The following is a 25324-nucleotide window of genomic DNA, read 5'->3' on the forward strand; positions in this document are numbered from 1 at the left end:
TAATTAACGTTTCATTTTAATAATATTTGTTGGTAAACAGTATATATTTAGCAAGGTTAATTAGCGCTATCTATTTATTAATTTATAAATTAAATAATATTTTTATTGCTTATGGTACGATTTTTTTAGTATTTGAGATATGGTGTAAAAGCTACTTTAAGTATCTAAAGAAAACTTTCAAGAATTTGCCTGTCTGTGTTGTTTATAAATGTTTATTTTATTCATAGGATGTGTATTGTGGCCAAGAAACCATATGTACAGTAGATGGCCTACATTTCAATAGTGTGTACAGGGCCAGGGTGAAAGCTGTCAACAGTACAGGAGAGAGCCTTTTCAGTGACCTGGTCTCCTTAACGACTGCAGAAGGTACCATATTTGGCTTTCATCTTATTTATACAAAGTTTAGTCGTATTTCGCGGATAACAACGTTAGTTTGTTGTTTACTTTAAGTTGACATAACTATAGTTTGTTTGTTTGTTTGTTTGTTTTGGAATTTCGCACAAAGCTACTCGAGGGCTATCTGTGCTAGCCGTCCCTAATTTAGCAGTGTAAGACTAGAGGGAAGGCAGCTAGTCATCACCACCCACCGCCAACTCTTGGGCTACTCTTTTACAACGAATAGTGGGATTGACCGTCGGCTGGGAGGGCGAGCATGTTTAGCGCGACGGGGGCGCGAACCCGCGACCCTCGGATTACGAGTCGCACGCCTTACGCGCTAGGCCATGCCGGGCCATATAACTATAGTAATTATAAATTTGCGTTTTTAATGCGTAAAAGCAATTTTAATCAAAAAAAGATTTTGTGTGTTTTATTTATCCTCTTAAAACTCCAAATCAGTCGAAAGATTTTTCTAGTAGAAAACCTGTATTATTACAAAAAAAAGGTTAAATAATTAAGCTCAACAATCGATCATTTCTACTTTTACATGTTATTAATATGTATAAAGAATGGAAAATAAGTTATAACTAACACTGTGATATATTTGAACAAGTTACAACATAATTTAGCGAACGAATAGAGACAAGATGTTGCGCCGTCATAGAGTTTTACGTAATATAAACCTAACTCTTTAATTTAAATCTTGTTAAAAGTGATAACTTATGTTACACCACTGGAATATATCTGTGTATATTATAACTTTCATATGGCAATAACATTTTAATTTGTGATCATGGAGATTGAAAATTGCTGGAATTTGTGTTTTTATTTTTCTACTTAAAATCCACAAATACATTTGAAGTAGGGAATGGTTTCACCTTGAAAGTACTTTTATTTTTTAAAAAGCAGAAAATTTCCTGAATATTAAATATGTAGAATTTTAAAATTAAAGGTTTCCTCTAGTCAATTGGTTTTGTTTTATTTTGATATGAAAATAAAATATTTTAAGTATTATATATATATGTGTGTGTGTGTGTGTTTGGTGGTGCATAAAAGAGCTCTAATAATCCAAGTTTGGCATACGTTTTATTGTGGTGTAAGTAGTTGTGAATAGTGAATAAAGAGCTTTGTAAAGTAAGCTTCAGTTCTTTGTAAAAGTTGAAATATTTACTGTTATTAAAACCTTTGTTCACAGTTGCCTGGTTTACTCTTGACCCCATATCATCTCATCCAGACGTTGTATTATTGACTAATGAAAACCAAACAGTAACATGTGATAGCTACGAACACAGGGTGGTTCTAGGAAATACTGGGTTCTCTCGTGGTGTTCACTACTGGGAGTTCACCATAGATAGACTTGGAAATAATACTGATCCTGCTTTTGGTATAGCTCGATTTGACGTGGCTAAAGATTTGATGCTAGGTAAGCTAAAATAGCTGAGATGCACGTATTTCATTTTCTATTCTATACATCGCATACATATATTACAAAATTGAATTAAACCTAATTGTTTGAATATAAGAAAACATTTACTTATCACACTAGGCAGTTCATCATTGAGACTAGACTCTCTATACCTTTTTCTTCTCATTCACCTAAAATTATTTCAATTTAACGTTTTTGAAACCTGATAAAGAGAAGTTAGCCCTGCAGTTTTAGATAATTATTTCTAATATTTTGTGAATTATACATTAAGGTAGCTAAAACTGAAATTGAATATTTAAAAAAAAAATTTGGTGTCATACACACAACACATTTTTTAAGCAGAGAAACTGTAGAGGAGAGATGTATTTATGAATTCATTAAACATGCACTGTATAGTTACATACAAAAAATTAATTTGATAATGAATATTATTTTTCAAATATAGTTTTAATTTTTCACTAACTATACATGTATTTTTTAATTGTTCATATTTATAAATTATTCTTCATATTGTATGAAGTCAAAGAGTTGCTGTTGAAATGTAGAATAGGCAATAATTTCATGTTGTAGAAAATCTTAATTTAAGAAAGGGATAACATAAGTAAAGATTAAGGATCACAAAATCAGTGAAGTTACATTTATTTTGTGTTTACATTCTTATAACAAACTTTTTAACTCTAAAGTCTTCAAATTTATGTTGATTCTCTATGCATTATGCTACAATTTCTTTCTTAGGTAAAGATGATAAGGGTTGGAGTATGTACATTGACCACCAGAGGTCATGGTTTCTTCATGCTGATCACCATGACAACAGGACTGAAGGAGGAGTAAGTACTGGATCTGTGGTAGGTGTTCTTCTGGACTTAGACAAGCACCAGCTGAGTTTCTACGTAGATGATGTCCGTCGAGGTTCTGTGGCTTTATCTGGTCTTCATGGTGTTTTCTTTCCTGCAGTCAGCATCAACAGAAACGTGCAAGTTACTATCCACACAGCTTTGGACCTTCCCACAGAAACTAAACCATATGACAATACTAAGTTACAAACATAGAGTTTGTGTCTCCAACAAGATATGGACACTTTGTATGAAATTTGGCTGAGAAACTTAAAAACGTTTTTGAATATTAACCAACTAACTGTATTTTAAAATGAATATTAGTTAGTTGGTATTAATAAGCCATCACTGCCAGGATAGTTTAAACATTTGGAGAGACTGTCAAAGTTGAAATGATTAATTTACAACAATATCCACCTTGTTTGTCAAATAATCCTGAAGACTTGTAATGAGGTGGATTTTATTGGCAAATTTGTAAAACTGGTTTCTTTCTTGGAAGCAACCAATGATTAGAAAATTAACCATTAACCATATTTTTCAAGTTTACAGTAATCCTTTATGAGGATATTTCAGACTTCAGGGTAAAGCTGAGATCATGAAAGCTGGATTAAGGGTTTTGTTAGCATAGTTAGTATGTGGTGTACTTATATGTTTTGTATCATTGGTAGTACTTATTATTGCAACAACTGCTGGTGTAATATCAGTAAAAATAAATTAAAACAGTTTACTATCAATACATTTAGGTCAAGTAAATGCAATATACATACAGTCTTACTTGGTGAAAGTTGTGCTTATCAGATTATCTGCATCCTAAGTAAGATATAACTTGTAAACTAAGTTGATGAAAATCTTGATATCTAATTTTTGTATCTTAATAGATCTGAAGAATGTTTCAATAGAAGCTTTGACTATTAGTGAGTGTACTATGTTTAGTTAATCTTTGAGACATAGCAGTAAGTTGATTTCAGTACAGAATTTTAGTTTATATCCAGCTGGAATCTGGATGGTTTTACAGATTTTTGTGTTTATGTGATATTTTCATGTTATTGTGAATATATATATTTAAATTGTGACTTGCAGATAAAAAAAAAAAAAACCTGTTCAAAGTAGATGAGTAGTTTTGTATCACATTTGAATTCTGACAAGGTGTTGCTTGTTAGTATACACACATTTTTGGACTTTTTTTTCTAATTTTACACCATTATTCTCTTCCTTTTTTATATCATTTTTAAAGTGCTGCATTAGTGTAAAGCAACTTCATTGAGAAACAGCATTTTAACAAACATTCTTTGAATCTTCTAAATTTAAGTGAATCAGTACCTAAGCCATTAAACTTTGATGAAGGCATACTGAGCCCAGCTTTCCTTGGACTGAAGTTAGTATAAAGTGAAATACTTTTTGTTGGTTGATCTATCATAGTGCATATAGCAAATTGTAGTTTGTCCTCTTTTATTATTATCTACATTTTTGCACTATTTTCTTTATTGTCATCAGATTGAAATGTCATTCTAAATAAATGTCTTGGAACAAAATATCTTTTTTCTTTCTATTGATTAACACATTTCGTTACTCTGTTATCGAGACACACATTAGTGTGTTGTGCAAATAAAACAGCCTGTAGGGCACAATGTGTGTTATTAACAGGAATGATAGTTTAGCAGATTTCCACAATCTGCAGCTCAGCCTGTAGTAATTCAAAATATCACATATTCAGTGGATGTGCTCCACAAGATTCTTAATTGACATACTAAATTTCAAGGCAATCATTAAAAAACACAAGAAATATAACATTTCCTATTCTGATTGAATTTTTTCCTTTTTTTCACACAACTATAGAAGCTTTATTTGATAGAAAAACATACTTAACTTTCATATATTTTGGTAACTGATAGATCATTACAATCTACAGGGTGGCCCTTAAGTCCCTACCCATCCATATGTTATTATGTTATATTCAATTGTGCATATATTATAATTTTTTTTTCAGAAAAATATGGCCGATTTAAGCCCATTTACACTTGAAAAAGTCTCGCAGAACATGGTGTCGCATAATATTGTGCAGCGAGAATGAGGGACAGCACACAGATACACTGGATACATAAGATATATGGATGAGTAGGGACTGACGGGCCACCCTGTACATCTAGGTGTCTCATTTGGTGTAAATATAAGCCACATATGCAAAGTTACTCAACAAAAACAACTCAGATTTAATAACTTTTTGCACACACACAAAAATTTGTGCGAGCTACTAGTTTGAAATTTTTACTACAGCTTTGCATAAGAGCCAAAATGACTTTTTATAGTTTTTGTAATTCAGATGAAAGACTGCTAATATAAAGCACCAAAATTACAGGGTGAAAGTATGTACTGATACATAAATATTGGTTAGGCCAAGAAAACTAAGCAGTTTCTAGCTAAAATTTTCTAAAGAATCATTCAGGTTGACAGTTATTATGCATTGTAAACTTTGAAACATAAATTTGCTAAATTTTATGGCATTCTCCTATCTAAAGAGCACATACCATCACATTATATTAGCTTAAGCAGTTAGAGTAACTAGCAATGCTTGAAACAGCTGTATTGAGTGCTTACAGGTGATAACAAGAAACTGTTAAGTTTTTAGTTTTCATGGCATTATTGTAAAGAAAGTTATTAACACTGTGTCAGAGAGGAAAAACTACCACCATATATTTTGAAAGAATGTGGTTGGTTCTGTAAAGTATAGGCCTGTTCTGAATAATAGGGTTGTAAGCCTATACACTTTTTTCATTTGCTGTAGTTTTGTGTATTGACAAAAAGTCATAATATCTAATCAAAAAACACCTTAAGTGTGAAAAAAGGTGCAGCCAAAATATAATTGATCATGTGTATTAAAGGAATGAAATCAAAATTGATGCCTAAACTGATAGCTACACTTACTGCTTTGAGAAGAACTTTACAGCAAGTAATCATTTGTTAGTTAACCTGGGCAGAGTACTATCGTTTTGCCCACCATCATATCCCGGATTGATAAAACATGCATTGACTGACCAATGATTATTTGCTGTAAAGTTCTTATCGATGCTATAATTGTAGTTACCAGTTTGGCCACCAGTTTTTACTTCATTCCTTTAAATTGCACACTCAATTCTTTTTTGATTGTATCTTTTTTCACATTTAAGGAGTTTTTAATTAGATCATGCATATATCTACAAAATTAAAAGCACTGTTTTTAAAGATCAATTTGGACAAACCTTTCCATTGTGAAAACTCACTTGGGTGGTGTTCCTTCTAAGCTGTATGGCACATTAAAAAATGCAGTCTACACATGATTTGAAAAATTGAGAGCACATGTGCTTTTAGGTGCAATCCAAAATTTTTATAAGTGTAATCACAGAATCACAGAGTTTTAATATTTTCATTTCAAAATATTTCATATAAAAATTTAAGGCTATTTGAGATCAAATTACTGAAGAACTGTTATAATAAACATGCACTAAATCAAAATAGTTTGATAAACAAGTTCTAGTTTTCACATGAAGTGTTGTTTGTTTTCCTATCGTTTATGAAATTTGCTCTGAATTCTTTCTTTCTTACTAGACTAACCATGTTAACATTGTACCAGCATCATGTGACAGTACTGACTGCAGAAAGTCTTTACATGTAAAGTTGTTAGTAATAATTTAGTTGTTAGTAAAGTTGTTCAAAGCTAGTAAAACATGATCAAAAACATTTAAAAACTTTGGTCTGGTGTTGTTAGTTATTGTTATAATAACATCTCAGTATTATTAGCAGTATAGTAGTTACTATAGTTTTACAAGTACCAATAACATATTGTGTCAAAGTAGATACTAAACTTATTAGAAATATCAGTAATTGATAACAGATGTTACATTATTAATTTACTTATACACTGATTTTATTAATTACAAATATGAATAACCCGTTTTGTTAAAATAGGTGCATACAACATATACCATAAAATATTCTGTCAGAATAAATACTGTTCCACAATAATTACAAATACTGATAACCTTTTCTTTGTCACATTAGATATTGTGATAATTACATTGCCTTTATTATGCTGTGGATTTAGCACTGTACTTGGTTACCTGTGGTTTTATCACTATATTTATTTAGTTTAAAGTATTATTTGAATTGCTTGATTAGTGGATATTTTGACACTACTAATATAGTAGTGTTTCTAATGATGTTATACTAACTGCTATTTTATCAGTCAGTTTTAACTAAATGTTTAGTTAGCTGCAGGGATGTAGGGTGATGGTGAACCAGAAGATTAGCTGCAACTATGAAGGGGGAAAATAACCATAGGTTACTATAACTTGAATGGTTTTAATGTATTTTAAAATGAAAATTAGGTCTTCTTGATTTAAGACTTGTTCAGTTGAAGCTCATATTTTTACCCCGATATGCTTCTGAGTTCAGAAAAATTATATAGGCCAAAGCAAAACAAATAAAAACTTGTAGATAAAAAAGAGTAAATCTCAAAATCTTAAAAAAAAATACCTCTCTGAAAATTGTGAACTGAATTTATGTTTGTTTCAATTGTAAAGCTAGACAATATGAATTACTGATTAACACTGATAAATAGAATATGATTGTGACAAAAATCAAATATATTATCATGAATGTATAATTTTAAGTACTTATACATGATAAAATACAACAAAATATTAATAGTCCCCTGCTGGTACGGTGGTAAGTCTATGAATTTACACTGCTAAAATTGGGGGTTTGATTCCCCTCAGTGTACTCAGCAGATAGCTGAATCTGGCTTTGCTATAAGAAAACACATATACACACAAGAAATTAATCATAAAATCTAAATTCCTCAATACATTGTAGTTTAAACCTGTTGCTTGCTGAATAACTATGTTAGGAAAAAACACTGAATGATAAGAAACTTTCCTATTAGTAAAACACTACCTCAGCCAGTTACATGAAACAAAATGATGAAGTTCTTGCATAATTGTAGCCAGTTGACTGGGAGAGTGTAAAATGTGCTAACATAGCACTCAGGAAATGGAACAGTTTTTGGACTAGACTCAAAAATATTGATTGTGCATGGCATACAGAGTTTTTGCACTACCATGTTGTTAGTTGATTGTGAAGTTAAACTGTCTCTTTTTTTTTTTTACCACTCTCCTTAACTATATTTTTCTCACTGTTAATCTTGCTTTTGTTTTATCATTATGTTTAGCTTGCTGTGAATTTATCACTGTTTAACTGTCTGCAGGTCTTATCACTGTCATCTAGCTGAAGTTTTTATCATTTGTGTTTATCTAGCTGTGGTCTCATTAAAATGTTTAGCAACCTGCATTTTTTATCACTGCTGAGCTTGTTCAAATTTTATTACTGTGCTTAGCTAGTTATGGTTTATAACTAGGTTTAGCCACCTGTGGTATTTATCACTGTGTTTTAGCAGCTGTGGTTGTATTACAATGTTTTGTGATTTATATTGTTTGAGGTCTTATCATTGTTCAGTTATCTGTGATTTTTATCAGTTTAGTTTGTTGAGGTTTTATCACTTTGTTTAACCATCTGCAGTTTTCATCACTGCATTTAACAGTCTGTGGGTTTTGTCACTGTGTTTAGCAAGATCCAGTTTTTATCTAGTTGAGGTTTTTATCAAATACAGTGTCACAATATATTTTTAACTGTGTTGAGCAGGTTGTGAATTTATTATTATATGTACTTGGCTTCAGATGTATCACTGATAGTGATTTTACAGCCATAAATTTTGGAAACTTTTTTTTTTAAATTAAATCATCCGTCTGCCCAGCTCTATCATCCCTTTTGGAATTTTGAAGTTACAATTGTATAAAGGATACTTTTGTAAACAAGCACCGTTGTTTTACAGTATTCGTGTTGAAATGTTTTGAAAATTATTACCTTGCGAATATCCACCCTATGCTACACTCAATCAAATATTATTTATTTAATATCACGTGCACTGAGTTTCTGGATTTTCTATGGTATCTCAAACTGAACGTTTTGCTTTTTATTTTAAAGAAAAGAAAACAAACTTGTATATAGCTATAGGTTGTAGGTGGTATTAGTGTCTTGAGGAAGTTCGTTTTTAATACCAGGCACCTTTATACGATATTCACATAACAAATATTAGACATTTTACAATTGTTTTCCTACCTTTAATATCCATCCCGTAAGAGTTTCCACCAGAGGAAGATCAAATTTTTTAAACACAGATAACCGTAACGTTTGCACAAACATGATACTTAAAACAATATAGATAAGAAGGTATGAATTTTAAATATGAGTAAAAAGGAATATATTTTTGTATTCTTATAAATATGATCCTTCTTAAAGCTTCGGTCAAATTTAAAAACCGTGCACAAAATTTACAATGTAGAAACACAATTTCCAATCTTTCAACTATTCTTCACGAGAACGGACTATTTATATTGATAAGTGATGTGTCACCACAGGTGAGGATGGATATTTGAGACCCCAATATTTATTTCATTGTCAACTAATTTCTGATTGGCGTTAAGGATAGTCTTACGGAAAGCAGATGTAACGGCCGTTTTCAACTCGTAAAGCACTTATCGTATACAAATATTATACAAAACACGGCGAATAACACGACAGGTGAAATACGTACTCGAAAGAAAAATTACACCACGCACAAAACTACAAGCTAGTCTGCCAGAAATTGGTTGCACAAGATAATTCAGAAAGTAGTTGCCCTTGTACATAATAAAAAATAGATGAATTTAAACACTTTTTGAGAGAAAACTGAAAAAAAAAACTTGCACCGAAGGGATGGAAGTTTGCTGTAACTTTAAATAAGGCAATATGTTACTGACGACGAGATTATATGGACTTTTTAACGTAATACAAAGAATATCGTGAGTTCGTTTGGCTATTGAAAGATATATTGACACACAGTATACAAGATGAAATGCATACACTTTATGAATAGAACGTAGAGAGGTAATCACGAGCATCAACACGTTTCTCAAATTTCATAGCAATGTAAACTGTTTAATGGGAATATGATGTCTACTGATAGTGGAGAGTCTGTGAAACGTTGTTAAAAAGCGATCAACTCAGCTTTACGCCCGCCACTATACTGGTACAGATATGTTGACGATACAATTACTGGATTCAACTTCACAGAAAACACACTTAGTTTTTTTCAACCACGTTAACTCTATACACCCCAACAATAAGTTCACCTGTGAACACGAAAAACTAACCGAATGGTATTTCTCAAGTTCACAAGAACCGATACATAATTCAAAACAGAAATCTACATAAAAATAACCCATACTGGACTATACATTCCTTATGAAACAAAACAAAAACTCAACATATTAGGAACCCAAATAAACACAGCCACAAAACTATGCTCACTTGATAAAATTAATGATGAAATCAACAAAATAAAACAACACTTCATCAACATCAACAAATTTTCTCCAAAAACCGTTGAAAAACTACACACACACACACCTAGATCAACACAATCGACAACAAACAAACAATAATAAATCCAAATATACATGTACAACAGATTACAAATCCTTATACTGCTGCATACCATACATTCCCGATATAAGAGAATAAATAACCAACATTTGGAAAAAAACAACTTATAATAAAACACAACGTTCCAGTAAATACCAAATATATTCAGAAACCAGCTACAAAACTAAAGTTCATACTATGTAAAAACTTCATTGACAAGTACAACACCAACATTATTTATAAAATACAATACAGCAGCTGCTACGACTCCTATATAAGAAAAACAAGCAAAATAATGGAAACCAGATTCAAGGAACAAAAAAACACGTTTCTGAACACTGCAAATCAAATAAACATAACCACAGAAAATACCCAGATACTAAGTAGGGAAACAAATGTAAAATCAAAGAAGGCCTACTTATATAACAAATCAAACTGAACTTAAACCAATATAAAGTAACACCTTTATACCTATACTAACTAAAACCTAACATCTAGCTGCAACGCTCCCTAAAACCTGTCCCCTTTTGCAATCTCGTCCGTCCTGAAGATGACCTAAAGAGATCGAAATGTTGTTCTGTACTTTATTTCAATTAAAATTTTAATACCCATACCAGGCGTTTTGAGAAAACATTTTTACTCCAAGTGTATTTCTTGTCATTGTGAAGTATATCGCAGTTCTTTGCAGAAGTCTCTTATAGTGGAAATTGTAACGCATAACAATAGTATAAGTTAAGACAGATTGAATTTGATTGCCAATGGAATAAATATTTTAAAAGCAGCACAGGACTCCAGAACCTCATTCTTATAAAACACGACTGTTTTCTCAGTTCATGAGACAAAAATAAAATAAAATTTTCGATGATACAGTTAAAATTCGATAAATTAGTAAATTTAATACATGCTTTCACATACACGAGATAGCATTGTCACATGATGTAAATATAGCTTATAGCAAACCAGTTAGAAATTCGAGGTAATGTTCTACAGGCTCCAACTCCAGTTTTTGGTGAAATATATACCTAAAAATTCAGTGTACCACTAGATGGACCTACTGCACACATATAAGTTGTGAATACTAAGCTTGGTTTTTGTTATGAAACTATACCTGAAAATTCGTCGTATCATTTTTGGCACTACTGCGCATGTATAATTCGTGGATACTATGACATGTTCTAACCAATGTTATAAAAGTTCGAAAACATTTTCACGTAATCATTGGTTTCTATATAAAAGTTAACACTTTTCTTTATTATCCAGTAAATTAAAATTAATACTAAACAAAAATATTTTGGCCATTATCCCATTCTAAAGTATTCTCAATAAACAGGCAGAATATGTTAAAATATTTAACAAATGTTCAGCAGATTATTACAGAAAAACGTAACCGTGGTTACTAACCAATACTGCACAATAACTTAAATTAGTATGTTTTAAAGTCTGATAAATAAAGGGGGACGAAAATGTGTTGTGTTAGTCATGACTTTATTCTTGAAATACATTTGCAATTAAAACCAAGGAAAATGTATTTGTTTTATGAATATATATGTAGGCAACAACCTATGCTAAATTTTCTTGAAAATTTTGGCAATGTTCAATTTCAAAAAAGGAACTGTATAATCACTTAGTGGGCCAGCAGTAAGCTAACTGAGTTAGAACGTTAAAATGCGGTGTTCGACTCCCTGCGTTGATCAATTCTTATTCATGTCCTACTTTTAACAAACAAAACGTAATTATTTCTATAAATTTATTTCCTAAACCTCCTTTTATTAGTGGCCAGGTGGTTAGGACGCTTACTCGTAATCTGAGGGTTGCGGGTTCGAAACCCCATCCGACCAACATGTTTGCCCTTTCAGCCGTGTGGACGTTATAATGTTACGGTCAAACCTACTATTCGTTGATAAAAGAGTTGGCGGTGAGTGCTGTTGACTAGTTGACTTTCCTCTAGTCTTACTTTATTAAACTAGGAACGGCTAGCGCAGATAGCTCTCGCGTATCTTTGCACAAAATTCAAAAAACAAACCAACCTTTTTATTATTATTTGACTGTTTTATTTGTGATTGGGCATGGGTGATATGCTCTTGTAAACGAAATTGGTAAATGAACCGTACAACTTTTCTAGCTGCTAAAAACACCAGTAGATGGAGGCACTTACGTAATCAGTATTCAATACTTTACTTGCACTCAAACATAATTTACCTTATATTAGGCCCAAGAAATATTTTTATTAATTTGCAAAGCATCATAATACTATATTATTTCAATTAAAAATCAACCAAGAAGTTTGAAATCCCGCCCTGTTGAAACATGTCAAACTTGGTACGTTTAATATGTGTCTAAATGAGTAGAGGTTAACATTTAATTAAAGTAAATATGATTATAATAGTTCACTGTTGGGTAAAGAACTTTTCTTACATCGTTATCACAGTTTTTAGAACCAACATTTTCCAAATTTTCCTCTCGTCTTCAAGCAAAACGTCCATTTCATTTATGGTTAAGCAGCTGACAGCTGCAGCTTTCAATGGCTACTATGGCAAGTAAACCTTAGAATGAGGTGTAACTAAGAAAGTTTATGGCGTGAAGAAAGTATAGAATATCAATACGAAATATTTTAATAAAATTTAAAATACATGAATAAAAATGTATTGGCTTCTAGTTAAACAGAATATCCTCCTTTTCTTATTTTAGGTCCTTATGACACTCAAGTTTTAAAAATTTAATTTAAATAGCCAAAATAAAGTATTAATTGAATTAGCCTTAGCATCACAACATTCACTATGGATAAATAGGGAAAACGTATTTCAAACACAAAGGCTCTAACAGCCAGTAAAATAAATAAAAACAATTACAAAACTGAAAATAAAACACAAAATAATGAACTGAAAATAAATAACATTTACCAAAATATTAGCACGATGGTGTTAAGAATTGTAACTAATCATAAATCAAATTATAGCAAAAATAAAACTGGAGATAGGTATAGTATATTTATACTGCCAAAAACCGGGTTTTGATACCCGTGGTGGGCAGAGCACAGATAGCCTTTGTGTAGTTTTGTGCTTAATAATATACAACAGCAATAGCAATAAACAACAATTAATTGAACAACATTATAATTCGAGTTCAAATCAAAATATATACTAAACTCAAAATTTCATAAAATTAAACATAAAACTGAAAATTCCTTTATTAATGTAAAAATAAAATAGGCGAAACTAAAATACAATCTTCAATCTTAAATAAGGTATAATGTGAGTCATACTGAGTAATAAAAATTCACAAAATTTAAAACTAGGAGAAAATGTGAAAATATTTAAATTTTTAGATATTTACGGTACGTGTACCATTACCACCAAATCCTGCTACACGTTTTCGGCTGTGGATGTGTTATAAAAGTGACAGTTAAATTCTGCTATTTGAACAAGCACTGAGTGTTGATGATTAATGTCTTCCTTCTAATTTACAAAGTTCAAAGTTAAAAACGATTTGCACAGGTAACCCTTAAGCAGCTTTGCATGATGAATTCAAAATGAACTGAATCTTTTATAAAGTAAACTTGATATAATATGTTAAATTGAATAAACGATGATAAGTTGTGAATTTTATGCAGATATAAAATAAAACAGAAAAAAATAAATTGTACATAATGAAACTGGCCACTAACTAAAAACAAACAAAAGAAAAACGCTTAGACTTGGTACTTAAACAAGAGTTACTAATCACTGTCACCCTTATAAATGAACATTGTGGAACTAAAATTTAAAACACTAGAGTGACAGAGAAATAAATTAAAACTTCAAATATGTCACTGATTAAAAATAGAGATAGTACTGTACAAATAAAAAGAAAGAGTGGATATAAAACTTAATACAAATAAACTCAGAGATAACGTAGTTAAACTTGAAGTTAAAGTAAAATAAAACAATGTCTATCTTAGTATAAAATAACAGTGAAAATATAGAACTAAAATATATTTAGAGTTTAAATGTATTCAAATCAAACTAAAACACTTGAAAATTTTTGAATATATTTGTAATTAAAGAAGAGAATCAATCCCCCAGTAAAATGTCAGAAGACGACAGAGATGAGCTTCGACTGTTCGACTGAATCTTATGGAATATATCTTTAGCTTTCTAGAATCCCGTTTTTGGTTCATGTTGTTAGATTTTCAATGACGATTTATTCTTACAAAAAAGAACAAAAACAGCACGGCCACTACCCATAAAAAAACATTACTTGATGTCTTCTTCGGTTAGGTGCTTTGGAGTTGAACTGGTCATATTATAGTTCTGGAACCTGAAGTCTGAATGAACCTGGCCAATTTTTGAGCTGTGCTCTGGAGCTGAGCTGAAACTAATGGAACCAAGTGTTTGAACAGTAAAATCAGGAAAGAACTGATAGTGCTCCAGAATCTACAGTCAGAACTGAAGTTCTGGAACCGCTCCACTCTTTTGTACTCTCTTAGTTAACGTTAGGGATATATTTTGGATAACTTGAAGTAAGAAGAGAAAGAAATAAGGAAGTATGCAAACAGTTTATTAAGCTCCTTAAATGTGGTTTCAGGATTATTTAAAGGACGTTTACTACTTATACAGTGTATGCAACAAAAGTAAATGATAGTTCACCTATTTAAAAAAGCTGTTTATTTATATTATTTGATTGATAAAAGAATACTACACAGCTCTTCTTAAGTCGTGGTTCTAGTAAACTAAGGAATTTTGCATAAATAAGTTGTACTAGTTAAATCACTATCTTAGGAATTCATGCTTTCCAGTTTTGAATATGATATTCTGCTTTCTCTGGCAACAAGCTCCACACTAACTAGTAACACAAATAAACTCAGTGTTTTAAACAATTTATATATTTGTTTTGAAGTGGAATATTTTAAATGGCAATATGTTATTATATTATGTTATATTTTACTATCTATGGTTAGGGTTCCTACACTTTGCCCAGTCACGAACCCCCTTCAACTTCTTTACCGTATTAGTGGACCACCTTCTGTTAAATATAGCTTTTATCATGTGTATCGTATACTTATTTTATCATCTTTACAGCTTGATTCTAGCTTTAAGAGAAGAACAATGAAAATACATTTAAATATGAGAAATGTTCCAAAAATCTCATAACTTACTTTAATGTGAAGTATGATATTGCTTTGCTGAAACAATCTTATGAATTTCTGGGTCACTGTGTGACAGTTTCAAACGAAGATGCTCGCTCCACATTTATCTTATTTCTGTATGCGTCATTCCAACTGGAAATCAACTGTCTCGATTTTTGCGATCGGCAGGCAACAGTGCTAGACGCATAACGAATCTACATAATTCAATTTATGTTAATTGTAATTATTAATTTGACATTTATATATATTACTATAATGTCTTAGCATTTTATTTTATTCGTTACTTTGCTAGTAGATTCTAATTTAATAAATCTGACATATTACTATGGACTCTTCCATTAACCCTTCCCCCAGTGGCTCAGCGGTATGCCTGCGGACTTACAACGCTAAAAACCGGGTTTCGATACCCGTGGTGGGCAGAGCACAGATAGCCCATTGTGTAGCTTTATGCTTAATTCAAAACAACAACGACTCTTATATTAAGTATTATCACAAACTGCCAGGGGGCGCGGACCACAAGTTGGGAACCTCTGATCTACATCCAACTCTTAAATTTTTCTATACTACTTCTCTCTTCTCTCTCTCGGAATTTAAAAAAAAAAAGAAAAAAACGTATAGCACCTTTTGATTATTTTCAGCTCTAATTTACTCAAAAAACAGAAGTTACTTTTAAAAGGTTATAAGTACTCTCTTACTTCTTGGAACATAAAAACAATTTAAAATGTTTAATAAGCTAATTGTTTCACTCAATGACTCAATCATAAACTGAAAGCTCAACTCAAATGAAAACTTGAACTATAGGGATATTCTTGATTGATTGTATTGAAATTTGGAGAGACAGAAATGTAGAAATAGTGGATTACGCTAAATACTGTAAATAAATGTTTCATTAGTTTGTTGAGTTAATTGTGTTTTTAATGTGTTTTTACGCACTTAATCTTAAAGTAGTTTTAAAATAAAACGGTTTATTATATTTCATTGATTTATGATCTCGCCGTTTTCTTTCTAGATAATCTATTGATAAATAACTATTAATATATTCATGTTAATGTTGGAAACAGTCGGTGAAAAGTTGGTAAAAATAGATATATAAAATCAGGTTTCATCTGCCTCGTGCAATTTACTGAAAATACATTTAACCCTACGGACTGTTTTAATTCTAAATAACACCGTAACAAAACCACAGATTGTACAATACCATTTAGCTATAGGATTATTCTGCTTTGAAGCCAAAGCTCAATCATTGCATCCACTCCGAAGCCGGAATCAGTAAACCCGGAACACTGACAATCTTTTTGTGAAATATCGGATCGTAGTCGAAAGATCGGTTGATAGTCTCGTCACTACAGATATCATCTTAACATTCTGAGGCGTAAAAGTACCTACTTTTTAGAACCTCTTCTCCTAGTCATCTGTGTTAAGGTATGATAACACTGGCTTCAGACTGGGGATAAGGTGAACTAGGTAACGGTGGTTTGGTCATCTCTCTAGGATATATTCTTGAATCAGTATCCTGAGCACGCACAACAAAGGCTTAGATTGACTCTCTAAAATAAGTGACTAAGTTGTTATAACTTTCTTGAAGTTACTGAAACCAAGACTAGGTCTTTATAATAAAGTAGAAAAATACTGGCACACTGATAAGGTTGGATTAACACTATAGCCAGTTTTCAAAACTCAGAGCTTTTTGTAGTAAAAGTTAGAAAAAAACAACAAAAACTTTAAGGCAACTCAACCTCTTATAGGTCAAAGGTTCAGTTAGCAAAAAATAACATCAAAATGCCACAGACAATCGGACCCTGACACGATTTCTTTTCTAAGAAATTTTTTTAATCCACCTGTAGTGCTTGGGCTGCTCCTTACAGTTGAAACGGCGAATAACCTCTCCCATATACTAATAATGCAGTGTCCCAAAAACCTATGGAAATCTAATCCACTACTTCTACGAGAGAAAACAATGTAACGATGTTAGCCAAACACTTCACTGCATCGTGTACCTGATAAGAACCGCAACTACCTACTCACCATGAGTTTCTTCCACCGTAATCTAGTTATTAAAGCAGAGATGCAGTTCAAACTAAAAAGGAAAAGTGGATCTTTTCATCAGTTACCGAAATTATTTATCTACGTCACAAGGTGTGACTAATGACTCCTTTTTCACAATATCAACTCGCCTTTTGTCAGGTTCTGAGAAAGTTCAGTATAACTCCAAAAACAAGTAAGTATGTTGCTTAGTTTCACTATAAAATCCAGAGTTATGTTTATGTGATTAAAATACTACAACAAATGTAACAAACAATACATTCTTATACAACACCTACCTTCTTGAGAAATAATATATATATATTATATATATAAGACAGTTAGTGATACCCACAAAGTTCGAAAATAGTTCAGTTATACAAGTAAAAATCATTTATATATTAAACCTACAACAAAAAATAAATAAAAGTTTTTTGTTTTATTTCCAAAATATCAAGTAATGGCGATTTCATGTCTTCAAGAAACAAATCCACGAATATTACAAGACATCTTCACCAATAACAAAAAGAAACCATCAGGTACACCATGTTTAACCTTTGGTTTAGTGTAGTATATCCTAGTAAACAACAGTATTTTCTCAGTGAAGAACAAAACAAGAGTATTACCTACCAATATCAAATAAACACAAAATAAATAGCCTTTTTGTTGTATTGTGGTCTAAGCTAATGACCGCAGTCTTTACCACACTTATGAACGTTTTATAATTTAAACCAAAATCTTTACTTGTATTTTCATGGCAGATGGTATGGACATTAGCACTTTAATTGAAATAAAGTACAGAACAACGTTTCGACCTTCTTTGGTCATCTTCAGGTTAACAAAGTGGGTTTCTCATCATCACGAAAATCTTTAAGTGTTTAACTAAAATTGTACTCTTGTGAATTTTAAGTTTCTATTCGCAAGTGAACATAATCAGATTTGTGTTAAATGTTAGACACATGAATTAGCATACAGAAATACTTATTTGAAAGTTACATATTAAGGAATAAATTCGACCTAAACTGGCGTACTAGTACTATATTTTGAGTGAAAAAACTGAAGCGATGTCACGAAAGTAAACGCACTAAAAACAGTGTAACATAATTAAAAGTAACAGGCAAAAATAACATTTTTTGTTACCTATGTTTGCTATGTTTTCCTGATAGTACTGTGGCCAAGAAATGAAACAACCCTGAGTTATATGGAAAGAAATTTAGCGCAGTGATACACATTCTGTAAATATTTAGATGTAGCCCATATAAATTTCTTCTGCTATGTTACAGAAGAGCTCTATAATTGCACTTTGCAGGGTAATATAGATCCATCAATCTAAAAAGTACAACCTCGCTCTATTATACCACAGTTCCATTACTGAATTTCACAGACTAACATGAAACCATCAGGCCAACAAGTACGACCTCGATCTATTATAACACAGTTCCATTACTGAATTTCACAGACTAACATGAAACTACCAGGCCAACAAGTACGACTTCGTTCTATTATAAAACTGCTCCGTTATTGCATTTCATAAAATTGTATAGAATCACCTGTCCAAAAAGCAATACCTCGTTGTATTATAAGACATCTCCATTAATATATTTCACAGACTAATATAGAACCATCAGAACAATAAGTACGACTTTGCTGTATTATAACACAGCTTCATTACTACACTTCACAGACTAATATAGACCCACAATTATGACTTCGCTGTATAACGAAGCTCCATTATTGTTCTTCACGGACTAATATAGAACCATCATACTGAATTACAAGATAGCTTCATTACCTCACTTGACAAACCCATATGGAACCAACAAGCCCACAAAGACAACTCCTTTCAATTATAACACAACTCAATCAACTCGATCAGTCCGAAAAGAATGACTTCGCTGTATTATATCACAGCTACATTACTGCACTTCACAAAATGTTATAGAACTTCCAGACCAACAAGTACGATCTCGCTAAAGTATAACACAACTCCGCTACTGTTCTTCACAGAATTGTATAGAACCATCAAACCCACAAGTATAAACCTTCCTCTATTAAAACGCAGTTCCATTTCTATACTTTACAGATTAATATAATACTACAAGACCACAAGTACGACCTCGTTCTATTACAACACCGTCTTTATTGCACTTCAAAGATTTATATAGAACTACAACACCCACTGGTACGGTCTTGATCCGTTATAACACAGCTCCATTATTACCCTTGATACAGCAATATAAAATAATCAGACCAATATGTACCACCTCACCAACACAGCTCCATTAATTCAATTCCCAGACCAGTATAGAACTATCATTTCAATAAGTACGACTCGCTGTATTATAACAAAGCTCTCTTTCTGCCCTTCACTCTAATGCAACACATCTGAAATACTGCACTAAATAGACTATTATAGAACCACCAGACCAGTAACCAAGACCTTGCTCTATTGCAATACAGTTCCATTGCTTTACTTCACAGATAAACATAGAACTAGAAGACCCTCAAGTACGATCTAGCTGTATTATAACACAGCTACATTACTGTACTTCACAGACTGACATAGAACCAACAAACCCACAAATACGACCTGAATGTATTATAACATAGCTGTATAGTGTATATTCTAGTTTGTGTTGTCGGATGACAGTGTAACTCATTGTTCTAAGTGAATCAGAGCAAAGTAATATAAAATCTCCAGACTAACAAGGACCAACTATTTCTGCATTTCACAATGTGATATAAAATTACAAAGGCCACAAGTACAACGTCGCAGCATTTCTAAACATGTGGTCAGCTCAGAATGTTTATCAGTAGTCGTAACAAAATAATACTCACTAGTTTTTACACGATGTTTTTGATAATTTCGCGCAAAGCTACACGAGGGCTATCTGCGTTAGCCATCCCTAGTTTAGCAGTGTAATACTAGAGGGAAGGCAGCTAGTCATCACGATCCATCACCAATTCTTGGGCTACTCCTTTACCAACGAACAGTGAGATTGACCGTCACATTATAACGCTCCCATGGCTAAAAGAACGAGAATATTTGGTGCAACGGGTATTCGAACCCGTAACCCTCAGATTACGAGTTGAACACCATAACCACCTGACCATGTCGGGCGGTTTTTATATGTGGGAATAAAGTGAAACAACAGAACTATCAGGACTTTATCTTGAGTAAATTATTTGAAATTTCCTGACCATCTGTGTTCCTCGATTTAGAGTGTAATCATATGAAACAACAGGACTACCTGGACCTTGTACTGGGTGAATAATAGAGAGGAACAAAACTTGTACCGTTTTACTTATTGCTTGTCTAAACACTGCTTTATTTTTCTTAAGTTAAAACAACTAAACATTACGTATTTAAAAACTGAATTTTAGAAACCTGTTTGATGTTTCAAACCTCTTTATTCCACTAAATATAAAAATGATATTACATTATGGGTGTGAAATAAAAGCACATACACACACACACACACATCTATGTTGTAAAATGACTTAAAAATGTATAACTCATTGTTCCAGATGATTCGGAGCAGTGTAACTCAATGTATGATTAAACAATCTGGTAGCATGATTCGGGGACTCAGTGATATATAGTCCTATTGAATAGCATTCTGGAAATAGAGCAGTAATCATTATACTTTAATATGCTGTATTGGTTGCTAGTGAAGCAAAATATTATGCACAAAAGAAAAAAAAACAAAGTAACCTTATAAATCGGACATTCTGAAATAATCCAGTTATCTAACTTGTAAGGGAGGCTTGACCACTGTTGGAAACATTATTTGTTGATTGTAACTTATAGAGATAAACCTTAGGACATTTTTTTTTCACATATCAATTGAGAATAGCAATACTGAAACTATAATGTTTGTTTATTTTATTGTTCGAAGCGCTGACAACAGCATTTATTCAGTTTTCTTCCAACATTCGTTCACATCATTCTTCAAAAATAAATATATAAAAAGTAATAACGTTATTTCAAAATGGTAACAATAGCAAACAATACTTTAAATCGGGTTGGGATAGCCGTTGTGTACAGTACAGATAACCCACTGTGTAGTGTAACTTTATGCTCAACGACAAACAAAGAAGAAAGATACAAATTAATACAATAGGACAATAACTTCTTCCCAGTTACGATTTGCACAATTCGAATATGAGGTTTCAATAGTTTAAAAAATTTCGTGGCTAGAGAGTTTATTATGGGGGGAAAATGCACGATTTAAATATGCTTTGAGTTATATTTTTAATGATATAACTTAAACGTTACCTAGAGAACGGAACACGTTTGACCTAGAATATTTTGGAATAATAATGAATCAGAGGTCTTGTGAAACCTAAAAATGTTCAAGAATTAGATTATAAATACGGCTGAACCGGTCGATTGGCTAACTGAGCTTGTAGAGTGGAACATGACGCATAGACAGAGTTAATCAGCGAGATCGTTTGTGTTTTTTTCAGTGTTATGATTTCAGTTTCTTGATAGATTAGTCATGAAGTTATACAAGTTAGTTTATTTTTTTTTACGTTAGTCCAAGTATTTTGCCCCTCCCCCCACTGTCTGTGGAACTACCACGCTATAAACCGAGTTTCGACAGCCATGGTGGGCAGAGCACAGAAAGCACATTACGTAGCTTTGAGCTTAATTGCAAACTAACTAACCAACCAACCAAGTTTTGTCGTTCGAACGTTATTTGTAAAGCCGTTTAGGCATGCAAATTGCAAAGTGTCCAAGCAAACAGAAAGAAACATTAAAGATGAAATAAACTAATTTGTTATCGTTGCTTTGACTTTGAATTACGTTTATCAAATAATTTGAAATAACACAACAATATAAAAACAGTATATATAAGAATAACAAAAAAAAGACAATTACAAGAATTTCCAACTCTAAAAGAATGTTCAACTTGTTTGTTCTTCCCTCTTGTTTAAGTGTACTAAATTTTAGGTCTTGTAATCCGTTTATAATTACAAAAATTCACTTAAAGGAATAAAATACCAATGTTATCAACCTAGACCGCTTGTTTACTCCTGCAAATTAAAAACTTGAGAGCTTAGAACGCTCTTACCGAAAGCCTTTAAACGTCGTCTGCTTCTCACGTGGTTAGTTGACAATTTAGCATTGGCGACTGTATTGAGAAAGGGCGGATTAATATATACTTGCGGTGCTCCTATAATTGTACTTTTCTAACTCTGTCGTATTCTATCAACAAAAGAAAAATTAATTGTTTAATTTCTAACTAAATGGATCTCTTATAATCTTATTCTAAGTGTTGATATTAATACTGAAATGCAAAGTAGTTGAAACTTGGTTTCTCTGCGTAAGAATATACCGCCTTGGCGTCTATGTGCGGGCCTTTGATGTACACGACGTGCGCGAAATCCGAGATAAAGCTGAATAAGTAACTCCTTCGTCGCTAGTTTAGCGACAGTAACGCTTCGTCTTTGATATGTTCATTCGTAAGTCAATATAAATAAAAGTATTGACTAAAAAGGCCTTCGCTTGGAACTGCCTCTGGTAACAATATGGGAAAAATTCACCGTTCATTTTTCGTTGGTTTTCACCAGGCGTTGGGTAAGTAAACGTATTCTAAAATAACAATTTTGGAATAAATGTAAGGTATTTTATTCGTAACTGTTATCAATACGAAACTGTTATTGTGCAACATGCTTTAGGACGTAGATATTAGATAAAGAGCGTAGACCTTCGTTAATATGAAATACACTAAGTTTTCTGAACAAGTGTTATTCTAGATGAAACATTTGAACTTTTTTCTCTTATTTAAAGTTAAATTTATTACTGATGATTAAATGAAAATTAATTTGTTAAAACTTGATTTTTGTAATTAGTAAATTATATAAAACGTACTGTCATTATACTATAACCATGTTTCCCGTTACTGCCTTCTAACTATTCAAAATCAGAGAATCATGCAGTGTGGATTAAATCATTCCAAAATACAGTTATTCCAAAAAATGTGCAGTTTCATGGACAGCAGCTTAGCAAAAACTCAGCTTCTAATATATTCTACGAATTTTTGCCGTATATGTAAATATTTACAAGTATCTCTTTTTTTTTATTTACAGCTTTTGTATGCTATTCTAGTTTCATATTTTTCTGTATCGTAGGTTCAACGTAATGTTTCTAATTTGAACATTTTGTTCTGTTAATTACCACTAACTGACTAAATGTATTGTCATCGTGTTCCTCATTTTTATGAGTTGGTCCATGTTACACGCGCGATCGTGAATTACCACACAACCTTGTTGGTTTCTTTAATATTGTATGGGAATTCTTTGGTTTAGGCTTCAGCTTAGAACACATTTTGAGAATGCATAAGTGCAGGCTTCAACTCAAATCAATCATAAATATAGAATCACCAGACATGTCTAGTTATTACAGTGTATATTTGTTATTATATATGTCAGCAGGTTAAAGACTTTGACATTTAAAGTTAATATTCATCGTCGTTTAGTTAAACCCTAGAACAACTGTAACCTTACTTCTTAGAGTATCAATTCAACTATTTAATATTTTAAACAAGTGACACATATATATAATGCTCATAATATTTCCGTATTAAACTTCTATATGGGGTTATTTAGTTATTAAGTAGATGTTCTAGGTTGATGGCGAACCATTTTTATTAACATCTATATGTCTGTCTGTAAGTATACGTACTTGTCTGTTTTCATTTGTATGTATATATGGATGTGCACGAAACTATATAAAATCAGTGAAATACGTTCAACCACACGACCTGATTATATATTAGGTGCTTTCAGTTTTTCTATGGTAAGGGTTTTTACTTCGTATCACGTTTATTTTCTTATTACCTACATAAACCAAATGAATAAAAGTTGGACACCTGTAAAGTGTAGGTAATACATGTATCATACTTCGGTAAAGAACCAGAACTTTAAAAGAAATATTTCATATTGCAATAAAACCAAAAAAAATCAATATTTTATAATAAACACGATTTTTAACACGGTGGTGGAAACTTAAGCAGTGTGTGTGATGTTAGGCTTTCATTAGGCTTACAAAATCTTGTTTCTTGACGCTTTCATTTCTGCGTGTCTTCATCTTATTCAACTGTAGGCTGTTACGTGTTAACGTCAGCATGACGAAATTTGCGGTCACTCTAGATATTGTTTTTACACCGCTCAGATCCACGAATATCTGAAATTTCATTCGCAAAAATCCTTTGAAATATATCCCTGATTCCAGAACTGCATTTACAGAATATATAATCAGTTTGGGAAGCCTGACGAACATCGTTCATGTCAGTAAGCTGTTTCGTGATACGATTTTTCTATACGCATTATTTAATCGTTTTACTACATGTAATTCAAGTTTGCAAAAACACGTAGCCGCGAAAACATGAAAAATACTTTTGTTAAGATATTTCCTTTCATCTTTGGAAGACCTCGGTCTCCACTACTTTCCTCTTGCAAGTAGAAAACAAAACGCATGATGTAAATATGATAAATTGCACGAGGTTTTTAAAAACCGGTTTTCTCAGTGATATTCATTAGCATATAATTACTAACCATCTATCGTTTGGCTGCTTCCTGAAGGAGCGTAGTGTTTACAGGATGATAATTTAATATCTCATACCATCTAAAATGATTTATTTTGTAACTTTGGAGCTCATATCATAGTTATGAACTGAAGTTTGTTTGAAGTTAAGTATAAAGCAAGACAATGAGATATATGTACTCTGTCAACCACGGGTATCGAAACCCGATTTCTAGTGTTCTAAGTCCGCAGACATGCAGCCTGGCCATTGAGAGGCCCGTGTAGTTTTTAGTTTTTAGATCTAGGTTTTTTTCAAGTGCAAACATTTAGCTCGTGGCTCACATGAGGGCCTGAACTAGATCTTTTAGATTGAATGTTGGGTTTTGAATATTATTGTTAACAAGTGTTCTGGTTAGTCTTTTCATATTATAGTATAAAGAAAAAAACCCGTAAAGTTTCTATTGTAGTTCTTTTTTAACGTAAATGGTAGTACGTTTTGGAAGTATATTATGTGC

General features: G+C 32.1%; 2 protein-coding genes and 1 long non-coding RNA gene across 5 annotated transcripts in view; 2 read left to right on the forward strand and 1 right to left on the reverse strand.

The window, feature by feature from the left end:
- Positions 1-4169, forward strand: part of LOC143222854 (E3 ubiquitin-protein ligase TRIM9-like) — a 60361-nt gene extending 56192 nt beyond the window's left edge. Inside the window, exons 6-8 of the mRNA XM_076449945.1 lie at positions 228-366; positions 1574-1801; positions 2540-4169. Coding sequence (XP_076306060.1) covers positions 228-366; positions 1574-1801; positions 2540-2853 — 681 coding nt within the window. The 3' untranslated portion in view covers positions 2854-4169. The remainder of the gene's footprint in view (positions 1-227; positions 367-1573; positions 1802-2539) is intronic.
- Positions 2428-25324, reverse strand: part of LOC143222855 (uncharacterized) — a 49533-nt gene continuing 26636 nt past the window's right edge. Inside the window, exons 1-2 of one of the 2 annotated variants that reach the window (XR_013012541.1) lie at positions 8788-9457; positions 2428-2818 (exon numbers count right to left, since the gene is read on the reverse strand). This is a non-coding gene — a long non-coding RNA (uncharacterized LOC143222855). Of the gene's footprint in view, positions 2819-8787; positions 9458-25324 lie in introns of those variants that run through there. The other variant, XR_013012540.1, reaches the window with a different exon arrangement.
- LOC143222853 (inactive tyrosine-protein kinase 7-like) overlaps positions 22373-25324 on the forward strand; it is a 98168-nt gene continuing 95216 nt past the window's right edge. The window contains exon 1 of one of the 2 annotated variants that reach the window (XM_076449940.1): positions 22373-22862. In XM_076449940.1, coding sequence (XP_076306055.1) covers positions 22814-22862 — 49 coding nt within the window. In that variant the 5' untranslated portion in view covers positions 22373-22813. The remainder of the gene's footprint in view (positions 22863-25324) is intronic. The other variant, XM_076449944.1, reaches the window with a different exon arrangement.

The sequence above is a fragment of the Tachypleus tridentatus genome, chromosome 8 (genome assembly GCF_004210375.1).
Source record: "Tachypleus tridentatus isolate NWPU-2018 chromosome 8, ASM421037v1, whole genome shotgun sequence".
Lineage (NCBI taxonomy): Eukaryota > Metazoa > Arthropoda > Merostomata > Xiphosura > Limulidae > Tachypleus > Tachypleus tridentatus.